General features: G+C 33.1%; 1 protein-coding gene across 2 annotated transcripts in view; it reads left to right on the forward strand.

Moving 5' to 3' along the window:
• The window catches only part of LOC127703933 (uncharacterized), a 34,356-nt gene that overhangs the window by 11,333 nt on the left and 10,346 nt on the right, over positions 1-12,677 (forward strand). Inside the window, exons 1-2 of one of the 2 annotated variants that reach the window (XM_052207974.1) lie at positions 3,312-3,375; positions 10,914-11,990. In XM_052207974.1, the coding sequence (XP_052063934.1) occupies positions 10,930-11,988 (1,059 nt within the window). In that variant the 5' untranslated portion in view covers positions 3,312-3,375; positions 10,914-10,929 and the 3' untranslated portion in view covers positions 11,989-11,990. Of the gene's footprint in view, positions 1-3,311; positions 3,376-10,913; positions 11,991-12,677 lie in introns of those variants that run through there. The other variant, XM_052207973.1, reaches the window with a different exon arrangement.

A 12,677-nucleotide genomic window follows, 5' to 3' on the forward strand; every position in this document is an offset into this window, starting at 1 on the left:
AAGCAGATGACCAAATTATACACCCTCAAGCATGCATGTAGCTCAAAATATAATTTTTTAGTTATTTATCTTAAGATTGAGTACGTAGGACATTCTTACATAAAACCAAAGTTCATTTAATTTGGAAGTTGAACTTAATGTTGTCCTTTGGATACAAATTAATTCTTTCTAGTTATAGGAGTTCCTCGATGTATTAATTATTAAAACTTGTAAAATCTGCATTTAAAAATTTTGTATGAAAATGTCTTCAAATGTAACATGTTTTACCGAATAACATTTTGATTTTGGAAATAAACGAAATTGATAAAAAATATTTTTTTTGAATATGATATGAATGAATACCACACAGTACAGCACTATAGCATCCAACACCCGACTGGTCCGAAAACAACGGAAATAACCAACAACGGATAACACGTGCTAAAGATAGCCTGATTTGGTACCCTGATTTAGTGCCAGTTTTACATTCGCACACCCTTCACACTACTTTCCTATCTACACCATCTGAATGGGAGGGCCTTTAATCTTCATTGAAATTGATCCACCCTCTTTTATTCGGCACTTTTTGTCCATTTTTCTTTATTCTGTAAACCCCATACACACCCTCTTTTATCCGTTTTACCAAATAAAAATAGACTAGTTAAGTGAGGCCCAACCTTAATTGCTATTTTTAATGATATTTTTAAATTGTAATTTCATATTAAAAAAAGGTTACATTTTATAATTCATGGCCTTGTGTTATTATAAAGCCATGATAATTAAGTACTTTTATTAGCATTGGTCCTTGTTTTCGAAAGTATCTTAGAACTACGAAATATCCTAAGATGATCCTCGGACATTATATTAGTCCTATGTGATGTTTTTGAAAGTGTCATACATTTGTAAGTTAAGATAAATCCGAAAATTATGTTAGGCGTAAATTTAGGACATCAAAATATATGTCTTTAAAGATGTTATTTGACTATTATACATTGTATTGAAAATAACAATTTTTAAACAGTCAAAAGAGATTAATGAAATATACATTGTCTGTTAAATGTATTGACATGAAATAATCGTGTAACGTGTGTACACACGTCGTCTATGCATTCATCTAAAGGTTCTATTTAATGTAAAGTGCATGTACATGTAATAAAGAGTTGTAAGTATTGATCATAAAAGGAGCAGATGGACGAATTGATTATATGCTGCTTATGTGCATTTTGATTGCAACTAAAATAATTCCTGTTGGGTTTATCAGCTTCCAAGTTTAAAGTGATATTTCGTGCAATGTCGATTTTTGCCACGTCACTTTTCTTCACAGTTTAAGGTTCGTTTAGTGATGGAAGAGACGTTTTATTTTTGTGTCAACATTTTTCATAACTATAATTTTAGCCATTTTTGGCTGCAGTATAAAAACAGTATTAGGTCAATGTCAGAAAAATGTCAACTTTTTTGTATTCGGCACGAAACAGTTGAAGGGCTCGGTAGACCTCGCCTTTCCCTAAAATGAGCCTCGTTATCCTTTGAAACACAACTTTTCCCAATCGTATTAAAGTACAACAAAAGACTTCTTATATTATAACATATTACTAATATCCAACCACAAAAACTTCATTTTAACAACAAACTGATGGTAATTAGCTTTTATTTATTTGTTTCCTATACTTTAAATAATAGTTTATTTTTGTTTGAATCATCATATAAACTATTATAATTCTTAATAAAAAAATAACCATAGTGCGATAATTAGAATAAATTAAACATATTGTTTTAAAGTCATGATATGAAACTTCAAATTAAAAAAAAAGTTGAATATATTTTATATACTTAAATGGCTAAGTTTTACTATAAAACAAGTGTACGTGAATATTTTTGTAAAAGAAAATCCTTTTATATTATTAAATGTACTGCTATTGAATAATTGTCTGCCCGTACTCTAATTCGCCGATATTTTCCGGTATGCATTGACATTAACTAGGAGACCTCTCGTTAGAACATAGGTCACTGGAATGTAAATAGCAATTACTGATTCTTAAAGATCACTGGAATGTAAATAGCAATAACTGATTCTTAAAGAACAAATCACATACATTAAATCATTTAACCATTGTTAAGAGAAAGGTAAATTAACAAATGGGAACGTATGGAAAATATAAAAAAATATCATGGCTCTATTAATACCCTTACTTTTCACGTGCTGCACGTGCTCTGTGTTGGTTGTTTATCAAAGTCACGATCCGGTAAACATACTCGAAAGCTCATAAGCTTGCTATCAACAATCACTGAATGATATATTATTTGTCGATAATAGGATATAAATTGCAAATAAATGTTAAAAAAAAACGTGCATACAGGACTTAGTTTAGTATACATGCATGCATTGGTTTAATAATTTTTAGGCAACTAATTTTGAGAGGCTGATCAGAACAGATTGTTACCCCGAGGACACATTGTCAACCGAAGCGAATCCAAGGTTGACAATGTTTTTTTCGAGGGGTAACAATCTGCTCTTATCACCCTCTCAGCTATGTGTTATTTGATTTATTATACTGAATGCTCTGTCATTATTTTCAATTTGTAGATATGTAAGACTGAACATACATGTATTTCCAAATTTAACCTTGTTCGATCATTTCCATTTCAATATTAACTCTGAAGGGATTCCTTCCAGAGAGCTGACATTTCAGCCTAATTTTGCAGATATTTACATGATTTAAAAGGAGCCTTCGTGGTCGAGTGTTCCAAGTGGTCGAACTACTGTATCACTAGCCTGTCAACACTGAGGTTGTGAGTTTGAATCCCGCACGTGGCAGGTGTGCTCGACTCGAATCTTAATTGACTAGCTACTGAAGGTCGGTGGTTCTCTCCGGGCTCTCTGGTTTCCACCACCAATAAAAACTAACCATCATGAAATAGCACATTAGTGCTGAAAGTGGCGTTAAACACAAATTAATCAATTAATCAATCAATCAATCATGATTAAAAAAATGCGACGGTGGTTACCTTCTCCCGAAACCCCTTTTCCTCTTTTCTATTGACACTTATATTATGCTGCTTTATTAAAAATGTAAACCACAGAAACCATGCGTTAAATCTTACACAAGTTACTATAACACCTTGTTTCATGTTATACACGCTTTTTCCATTTTTAGTATAAATAATTAAGTGCATATTATGTCATGTTCTGTAGGATTATATGTCCCCCAGTATGCATGATGCATTGCTAATTAAGTTGATATTTATACAATTCCCATTAGAATACATTAGGTACAGTTATGTTTTACAATATTATTGATTTGCTTTGAATAATAGATATAGTAGCTCATATTTCAGTATGCTCTTTTATTTCTCACTTAATTGATTGTGAATAGGAATAGTGATTTTGACTGACAGGTAGGTTGTCTGTCCTATTTGCTTTTTGTAAATTGTTTTGTTATAAATTATGCCGTTTTTTCTCAATTGAATTGTTACATATTTTTCATGTCGAGGGGCCATTAATATATAGCAGACTATATGATATGGGTTTTCTCATTGTTGAAGGCCTTACGGTTGCCTATAATTGCTTACATTCACTTCATTTGAACTTTGGAGGATGGATCTCTTATTGGCAATTATACAACATGCATCTCCTTATTTTTATATTGAATTAAAAAATTATGTTTATAGTACAATAATTCTTTCTCAGCTGTGTATAGTTTCAATAGAATTCAGGGGCGTTGAGTCAGGCTTGGAGAGTGGGTTCCACATAATTTTGTTCCCCAACCCTCACTTTTAGCCCAAAAATATTGAAAATGAAAGATAACACTGACTAATTTTAGACTATTAGAATATAGATGTTGTTTATTTTGCTAGTCACTTTCAGACGTTTGCCCCTTCCCACTTGCCTACTACTCATTTTATAAGTCTATTAAATTATTCAAATATAACTACAAAAAATATAAATGTATTAATCCTGTCATTTCTATATCAATAATTTAATTTTGGATGTAACGCGTCTTCTGATTGGCTGACGTTGTTTTGTTTATCAGCTCATAGACATAATTTTGTCATGTGACCGTGACGTCATCAACGTTTTTTCATGGTTTACTCCGGTTTAAAATGGAAATTAGAATTAAATTATAAGAAATTACTGTAATATTTTTTCTGTCTATTCGAAATAACATAAAAAATGTGGTGCACACTTTAAAATAACCCGCTATTCATTTTTGATGTTATTTCTTCATAGACAGAAAAAATATTACAGTCATTCCTTAATAGTTTAAAAGCGTTAAGCTAAGTACATTTTGTACGATGCGCATCATACTTCTTGTTAGTCTTGTGTGTTTTGGTTCATTTACAGGGGCGGATCCAGCCATTTTTAAAGGGGGGCCCAACCCAGGATAAATGGGGGGGGGGGTGTTTCCAACTATATGTCCCCATTCAAATTCATTGATCGTCAAAAAAAGGGGGTTCCAACCTGGAACCTGGATCCGTCACTAAAAATTATGTTTCGGAGTTAAGTGTGGCGTCCATTTCGCTAGTATACACTTTTGTTTAGAGGCCAACATTCACATGGGCAACGACATTACAAACTAAAAAATCTTCACAAAAGAAATATTCAATTCTAAAAAATCAAAATGACAACCATGAAAATATTACTTTAATCAAGATTTTCGTTTGTTGTGCTTTAAATATTCATACGCATTGTTGTAACGTCGTTATGGAGAGCATGTGCAGTCATTAATGCTGCATTTTCTTGAAACATAAAACATTACTCTTTACCGGGTGAACGCGCTATGCCAGTCTGAATAATGGAACCCGTATGGAACATCTATGAATCTTAGGTATTTTGCAAATTACAAAATGGAGTACACTCCTCCGTAGTTTCTGTTTCAGTTCACATAAGGAAACAACTATATAATAATGTTAGGAGTTACATGAGCATGTAGGTCAACAACGGAATCAACCGACCTACAGAGCATAGTAATGTTATAATGTACAGAATTGAAAGTCATGGCACTTAGTTCTCCTCACCAGAACCCCATTTCTCTTTACCAGAAGATCCATTCTTCCATATTAGAATATCCCTTTCTCCCTACCAGAATCTCTCCTTTTCTCCCTACCAGAATCTCTCCTTTCTCCCTACAGAATCTCCCTTTCTCCCTACCGGAATCTCCCCTTTTCTCCCTACAGAATCTCCCCTTCTCCCTACCAGAATCTCCCCTTTTCTCACTACAGAATCTCCCCTTCTCCCTACCAGAATCTCCCCTTTTCCCAATCTAAAGTAAACCTTTTTCTGCATATAGCAGTTTGAAAATGTTGCTACTTATATGAAAATAAAATACTGGAAAGCGTCTTTATTTTTAATATACTGTAGTCCGGCATTCGCTTGCCGAAAAATTGTGCCCGATGCTCCAACATAAAATATTTGTAACGCTATTGACCGTTTTGAATGTTTTACGTACCAGCGTAATCCAAATACAGAACTTTTTCAACGGGTTCACTGTGACTCCATCCATATTGCAAAATAGCCCGTTGGTATGATAAAGAAATCTCAGACTGGGCCCGTATGCATAAAGCTACTTATGTTAAGATTTGTTCCGAACGGACGTATTTTTCTACATGTCCTACGATAAATTAGTATTACGATTGGATATCTTAACTTAAGTAGCTTTATGCATACGGGCCCTGGTTATCATATATACCGTTGTTCGTCACATCACCTTACAATGATAAAACCAATGCTTATTTTCTTTTCCGTAAATCGATTCAAAATCAATGCCAGAGTTTATTAACTCTATCAAGGTAAATGTTTAACAGGTAACTTAAAATGAACAGTTCCATATCGACTTCACATGATCATTTATACATGACACGGAAAGACAGCTCAGGTAAAAATTACAGATACTTTTGTTGCATGATATTTCAAGATAGCTGTTATAAAATGTAAATACAAAATTCAGTCGTTTTGCAAAATATTAAATTTTTAAAAGTTTTTAAAGACATTTTCATCAATCTGTGAAGTATACTGTTTCAATATATCGATCATTTCATCCAGATCATTGAGGTATCCAGAATAAAATATGTTTAATAATTTTTCTTCTTCTCGAAATAGAAAATATACATTAATGGAATAGTGTTCAAAGATTGATTGATTGTTAATTTTTAAACGTCCAGTGGAAAATATTTCATGAATATGCAGGTTAAATTCACAGTACGCCCAGTATGTACGTTCTGTAAAGTGAGTTGATCGGAATAACCGGAAGGACTGGAAATTAAGACTCCAATTCGAAAAAGGGTGTATCTTGGATAGGGGCAGAAATTTTGTCTGAGACATTTGTAGACATTTGCATACATCTATAGCCATTTTGGTAACTGACAACATGAAGGTCAACACAAATGTTCTTTTACAAATATTGGTTTTGTTTTCAGTATTCCGTATCATATAGTACTAATCACTGAAAACAACACCAAAGCACGTGTAAACTGATATAGATATGTTTGTATTTAATAGTATTTACAGACAGAAATTTCTCCCTCTGAATGCGCACCTTTTTAGTTTTTTTTTATATGAATTAAGATTCCTCAAAACAGGCATTTAAAAGAGTTGAAATGTCATTTAAGCACACATATACTAAAATAAAACCATGATATCATTGATTAGCTCAAAAACACTTATAACTTATGTTTGAATGCGTTAAGATTTTGAGAAGTTGGCAGGTAGGCGCCAGTGGGCCAGGCAGACCTGTCAACCTTTACGATTTATTGGTGATTTCCCCCGAGAGGTATTGATCTGACTCTTGGAATCCTCCTTAGGTTCGCTTAAGAAAACACCCCCTGGAGATCGATTTTGAAAAATATCCAGTTTGAAATTTATTTAATTATTAAATTATAAATGATTTTTTCTTAGAACTGGTACTTCCTTATTTGATCGGAAACACTATAGATTCGGGAAACTGATAACTGCATGGTAATCAAGTTAACGGAAACTGAATGTTAAGATAAATAATGACCGTGAGATTGAAAGCGAAGACTTCTAGTATAATGCATTTAACATAGATGACCATATATTTACATATTTGAAGAGGGACTTTTTGAAGGGAGCCTCATTTGTGTTTTTTTTTTAGTTTTTACCATTTTCCCTATTTTTTTATTTTGTTTGCTCATTTTTGCTTCATCTTATTTTAAAAAATATTTTCTCTATTCATTATTTCTTATGCCCATCATGCTCTATTCTGTAAACCACATCCAGACCCTCTTAAATAGACAAAATAACATGACAATCGAGTATGAAATCTTTGAACATGCTCCTAATATTATACATGTATATGTATATATGTATTGTGGTCTAAACTTTCGAACAACTGTCTTTTTACTGTAATCATTGGAAAACTTCGTCCAATTTTTACAGTAAACTGAACACTACAATTATGAGTAAAACGCATAGTATAAATAAAACACACAAAAACCCACTAATTTCAGATATTTCAGATATCTTGAACCCGATAGTAAAAATAAGACAAGAACAAACCACTAATTTAAGATATCTTGAAACCGATGGTAGAAATAAGACAAGAACAAAACACTAATTTCAAATATCTTAAAACCGATGGTAAAAATAAGACAAGAACAAACAACTTATTTCAAACATCTTGTAACCGATGGTAAAAATAAGACAAAAATAAACCACTAATTTCAAATATCTGGATACGCATAGTAAAACTAAGACAAGACAAAACAACAATTTCAGATATATTGGTTACACTGAAAACCAAAACAAAAGCCACAAAAACACAATGCAAGTGGATTTGGGATTATAGAATAGAGAAAAGAGAATAATAAACAAAAAGTGCAGAATTAAGAGCACAAAGTATAAAGAATAAGAGGCAACAAAATAAAAATGAAGAATAGATAATACTAAAAAAAATTGATAAAGGATTTAGAAAAAAATAGTTTAAAAAATGAAAGAATAAAGAAATGAAGGACCGTCATCCAGACCCTCGTGTGATACCGTATGAAAGAATGTTCACTGCTGATAGTCACATGATATATTGTTTAACATGTTAATGGTAAGACCATACATTAACCATCTAACATCAGCTAATGAACTTCTAAATAGATTTCAAATAATTCGATAGTTTTGATAAGTTGACAGTTTTTACAATGTTCTTTACAACAATAAGTCAAGTGGAACAGATATATTTACTATTTTTGGAGTGTAAAACATTCTTTGGATGTTTTAGACAAATTAGGTGCTTTTGATGGTCCTTTTGATTCTGTTGTCAGTTTTGATTTTTCAACTCTTTTACGCTACACTTCAACAAAATCTTATCAAACAAAAGTTTTCCTATTTAATTAAATGGTCGTAATCTGAATGTAAATATATTTGCTTCAACTCATTTAAAGCCTTCTTCTCTAGATATACTTACTGGAGGTGTGATGAGATGATTGAAGCTGTTAATTTTCTCCTTGATAATATTTATGTACGTTTCGGCAATAAAGTTTATCGACAGGTTGTACAGTATGTATTCCTATGGGCACCAATTGCACCCCTTTAATAGCAGACTTGTTCTTGTACTGTTATGAATCACAGTGTATGACCAAACTCAGTAAAGACCCGTTTAAATTGCATTTAATTGATAAATTCAACAACCCTTACCGTTATCTTGATAATTTTGTTTTCGTTAAATAATCAAGAATTTTCTTAATATACTGCCGAAACTTACCCAAAGGAACTTATTCTAAATAAATCAAATATAAACGGTAATAACTGTTCTTTCCTAGATTTTGATATTTCATTTTTACACGGGAAAACCTACACTAAAATTCACGACAAAAGGGACGATTTTTCGTTTCCTATTGTTAATTTTCCTTTTTTGGACGGCGATGTTCCTTTGACACCATCTTACGGTGTTTATATATCACAATTCGTTCGCTATGCCCGTGTCTGTTGTGACGTTTTGGATTTCAATGAAACTAATCTATGTATTACTGGTAAATTATTAAGTCAGGGATTCCGTTACCACACATTACTTAAAACCTTTATTAAATTACTTCCATAGATATAAAGATTTGGTTTTGAAGTTTGATTGTATCTATAGAAAACTTATTTCAAACGGGATAGCACATCCTAATTTTTACGGTGATATTGTTTACCGAGCCCGAAAATTTAGATACGATCCGGGTAAACTTATCGATCTTTTAAATAAACTTATTCTGAAAGGTTACCAATTCAACAATGTAATTAGATCTTTGAATATTGTTTTTATTGGTATTAATTATGATTTTGTTATCAGTAAATTAAAATGAAACTAAAATATTATTTTTTATATACATATGCACATTCATGGCTCTACAATCTGTCGATACCTGTATCTTGGAATTGCACAGGGTCATGTTTTTCTCTGACGGTTAATGACGTCTTTACACTAAATCCATTGGATGTTGGATGTGTACTGATTGATTTTTTTTCTTAGATTCATGAATTTTTTTTCTTAGTTGTTATTGGCTTTGAACTAGCTGTCAGTAACTGCGAGTACTCTCAAATCTGTATTTAGTGTCTTTTTGTTGTGGGGATGTTGTGTTTTTGTTAGATGTATTTCTAATTGTATCCATCTGAATAGTTATGCCTTTATCAACTATTATTATACAGTGGAGATCACTTCTAACATCTCATCAAATCTGTCAGAATCGGTCAGGAGAACTGTTCTAGGACAGTATGTAGAACTGTCATCCTGACACCTTTTAGACAGTTCTAGCTAGAACAGTTCTAACCTAGAACTGATTTGGTCAGTTCTACATAGAACTGATTTAGACAGTTCTACCTAGAACTGATCCTGACAGTTCTACCCTAGAACAGTTTTTTAGACAGTTCTACCTAGAACTGACCAAATCTTTGGTCAGTTCTACGACTAGAACAGTTCTACGACTAGAACAGTTCTACGGCTAGAACAGTTCTATGACTAGAACAGTTCTACGATTAGAACTGATTTGGTCAGTTCCACTGCTAGAATTGATTTAGTCAGTTCTATCCATAGAACAGTTTTAAGAACTCTTTGTCTTAAATATAAATAAGTCAAAAGAATATAATATGTATTTCAAAGTTCTCATCACAGCACTGTTTAACATTTCTCTATCTGCAGTGACGTCATTTAGAACTGTTCTAAAATCATGACAGTTCTACGGTTACAACTGATTTGGTCAGTTCGGCTGACAGTTCTACGACTAGAACTGATTTGGACAGTTCTACCGTGAACAGTTTTAGACAGTTCTACCCTAGAACTGATCCTGACAGTTCTACCTAGAACTGATTTGGTCTCTTCTACCTAGAACTGATTCTGACAGTTCTCCTTAGAACAGTTCTAGGGTAGAACTGTTCTGTGACAGTTTAGAACAGTTCTATGACAGATTATTCTGTCAGTTCTAATGAGAGGTTAGAAGTGATCTCCACTGTAGTTTGTTCTTATGTTGTACTGTTATACCACTGTTCCAGGTTAGGGGCGGGTTGGCGCCTCAAACTAGTTTAACCCCGCCACATTCTGTATGTGCCTGTCCCAAGTCAGGAGCCTGTAATTCAGTGGTTGTCGTTTGTTGCTGTATATCATATTTGTTTTTCCTTCATTATTTTGAACATTTATTTGGCCGTTAGTTTTCTCGTGTGAATTGTTAAATACATTTTTAATTTCGGGGCCTTTTATAGCTGACTATGCGGTATGGGTTTTGCTCATTGTTGAAGGCCGTACGGTGACCTATAGTTGTTAATGTCTGTGTCATTTGGTCTTTTGTGGAGATTTGTCACATTGGCAATCATACCACACTTCTTATTTTTATATTTATACACACTGTATGATGGGATATAGATTTTAGAATTTTGATTGTTATGATGCTTTACTTGAGGCGTTAAAATATTTTTTTTTTAAATTGAGTAATTTAATTTTCGTTCTTTTTTTCAGTGCCGTTTAATCCAAGATGAAGAACAGCGAATGTTTTGGTGTGTGTTGCCTTTTAACGATAACTTTGATGATTGGATGGCAAGCAGGAAGACATTTTGATCAAATGCCGGTAGCCATTTTTAATGCCAATCAAACTAAGACTAAAAATGTACTTTTCCCTTTTACACAGACAATAAATAAAATTACACCAAGAACGTTTTCACAAGTTTCCCATTCAAAGTATAATTTTAAAACAGGAGTTCACGTATTTCGTCATGACCTAACAAAATGGAATGCAGACGATAGTATTTGTGATAATCTCCCGCCAAATTTAAAGAAAGCAACTCTTCATACATCTCATGGCGACACTCCTATTTACGTCCATAATCCAAATGAAGATATTCACGTGAGCGGAAGCTTAGTCCGGTCAAGAACATGGGAGCCACATTTACTTAATTTGATGGCTGGTCATTTGCGTAAAGATGCAGAATTACAATTTATGGATCTTGGAGCCAATCTTGGTGTATTTTCCCTCGCCATGGCTAAGTTTGGAAGACAGGTAATCGCTGTGGAACCCCTTTCAATAAATTTGCATCGATTCTGTGCTTCAATAAAGTCGGGACAATTCACGGAAAAAATTACTATTGTTTATAATGCACTTTCGGACAAACGAGAAAATGTGTCTCTCGGTATCGATAGACGTAATGTCGGTGGAACATTTATTGTGAATAATAAAAATATGAATAAAGTAAAAGGGTCATCCGTTGGCGGACAATATAAAGACATTGTCATGACAGCAAAGTTAGACGACATTTTGAAATTACCTGGATTTGATTTCAAAAAGGTCATAATAAAAATGGACGTGGAAGGGTACGAAAATTTCGTTTTGAATGGGGGTCTAAATTTTTTCGACCAAGTGGACGTCCAAGCTGTATTAATGGAATGGATGTGGCAGCGAAGTGGGACTGCTGCTAAGGAAATCCTGGCATTTTATGCTCAACGTGGATATAAACCGTACACCCCTGGGTCAAACACTCCATTAAAAACGTCACTTTCTCATGCTTGGCCAGTGGATGTCATTTGGAAGAAATCTTGAAGGTAATGCATTTATAATTTTATACTTTATTTTCACTGATATGAATTTTACAAAGATATTATTTATATCTAAAATGAAAGAAGTATGGAGTAATTTACTTTTATTAAACCTAAGGTAATCTTCATGAACTTGTCGAAAAGTTGAGATCTCAACTGGAAATTTTCGTTTTTGATGTTGACACAATACAATGACAAAAACGTTATAAAATGTATTAGAAAACATAAGAAAATAAGACAATACAAAACCGATAGACACTCCAACACATAGAGATAACTAAATATAAATAGCAGAGGTTATTGTCAGCAATATCTTTTCCAAAAAAAACAGAGAAAAATAAAATAAATTCCCGAAGCGTATGCATGTCCAGCTCCGCATAAGTAAAGGTATTAAATTAAACTGCAAACGCGAATGTGGGACATTCCAAATCAAAATGTTGATATAATACATGTAGTAATATAGCACAATACAAAATAGATAGAGCCACAAAAGACAAGCACATATCTAATCGCACGCATATGTCCATACCGTGATGTATGAATACACCATGCGATATGTCCATACCGTGATGTATGAATACACCATGCGATATGTCCATACCGTGATGTATGAATACACCATGCGATATGTCCATACCGTGATGTATGAATACACCATGCGATATGTCCATACCGTGATGTATGAATACACTA

This window comes from Mytilus californianus, unplaced genomic scaffold (genome assembly GCF_021869535.1).
Source record: "Mytilus californianus isolate M0D057914Y unplaced genomic scaffold, xbMytCali1.0.p SCAF_57, whole genome shotgun sequence".
Taxonomy (NCBI): domain Eukaryota; kingdom Metazoa; phylum Mollusca; class Bivalvia; order Mytilida; family Mytilidae; genus Mytilus; species Mytilus californianus.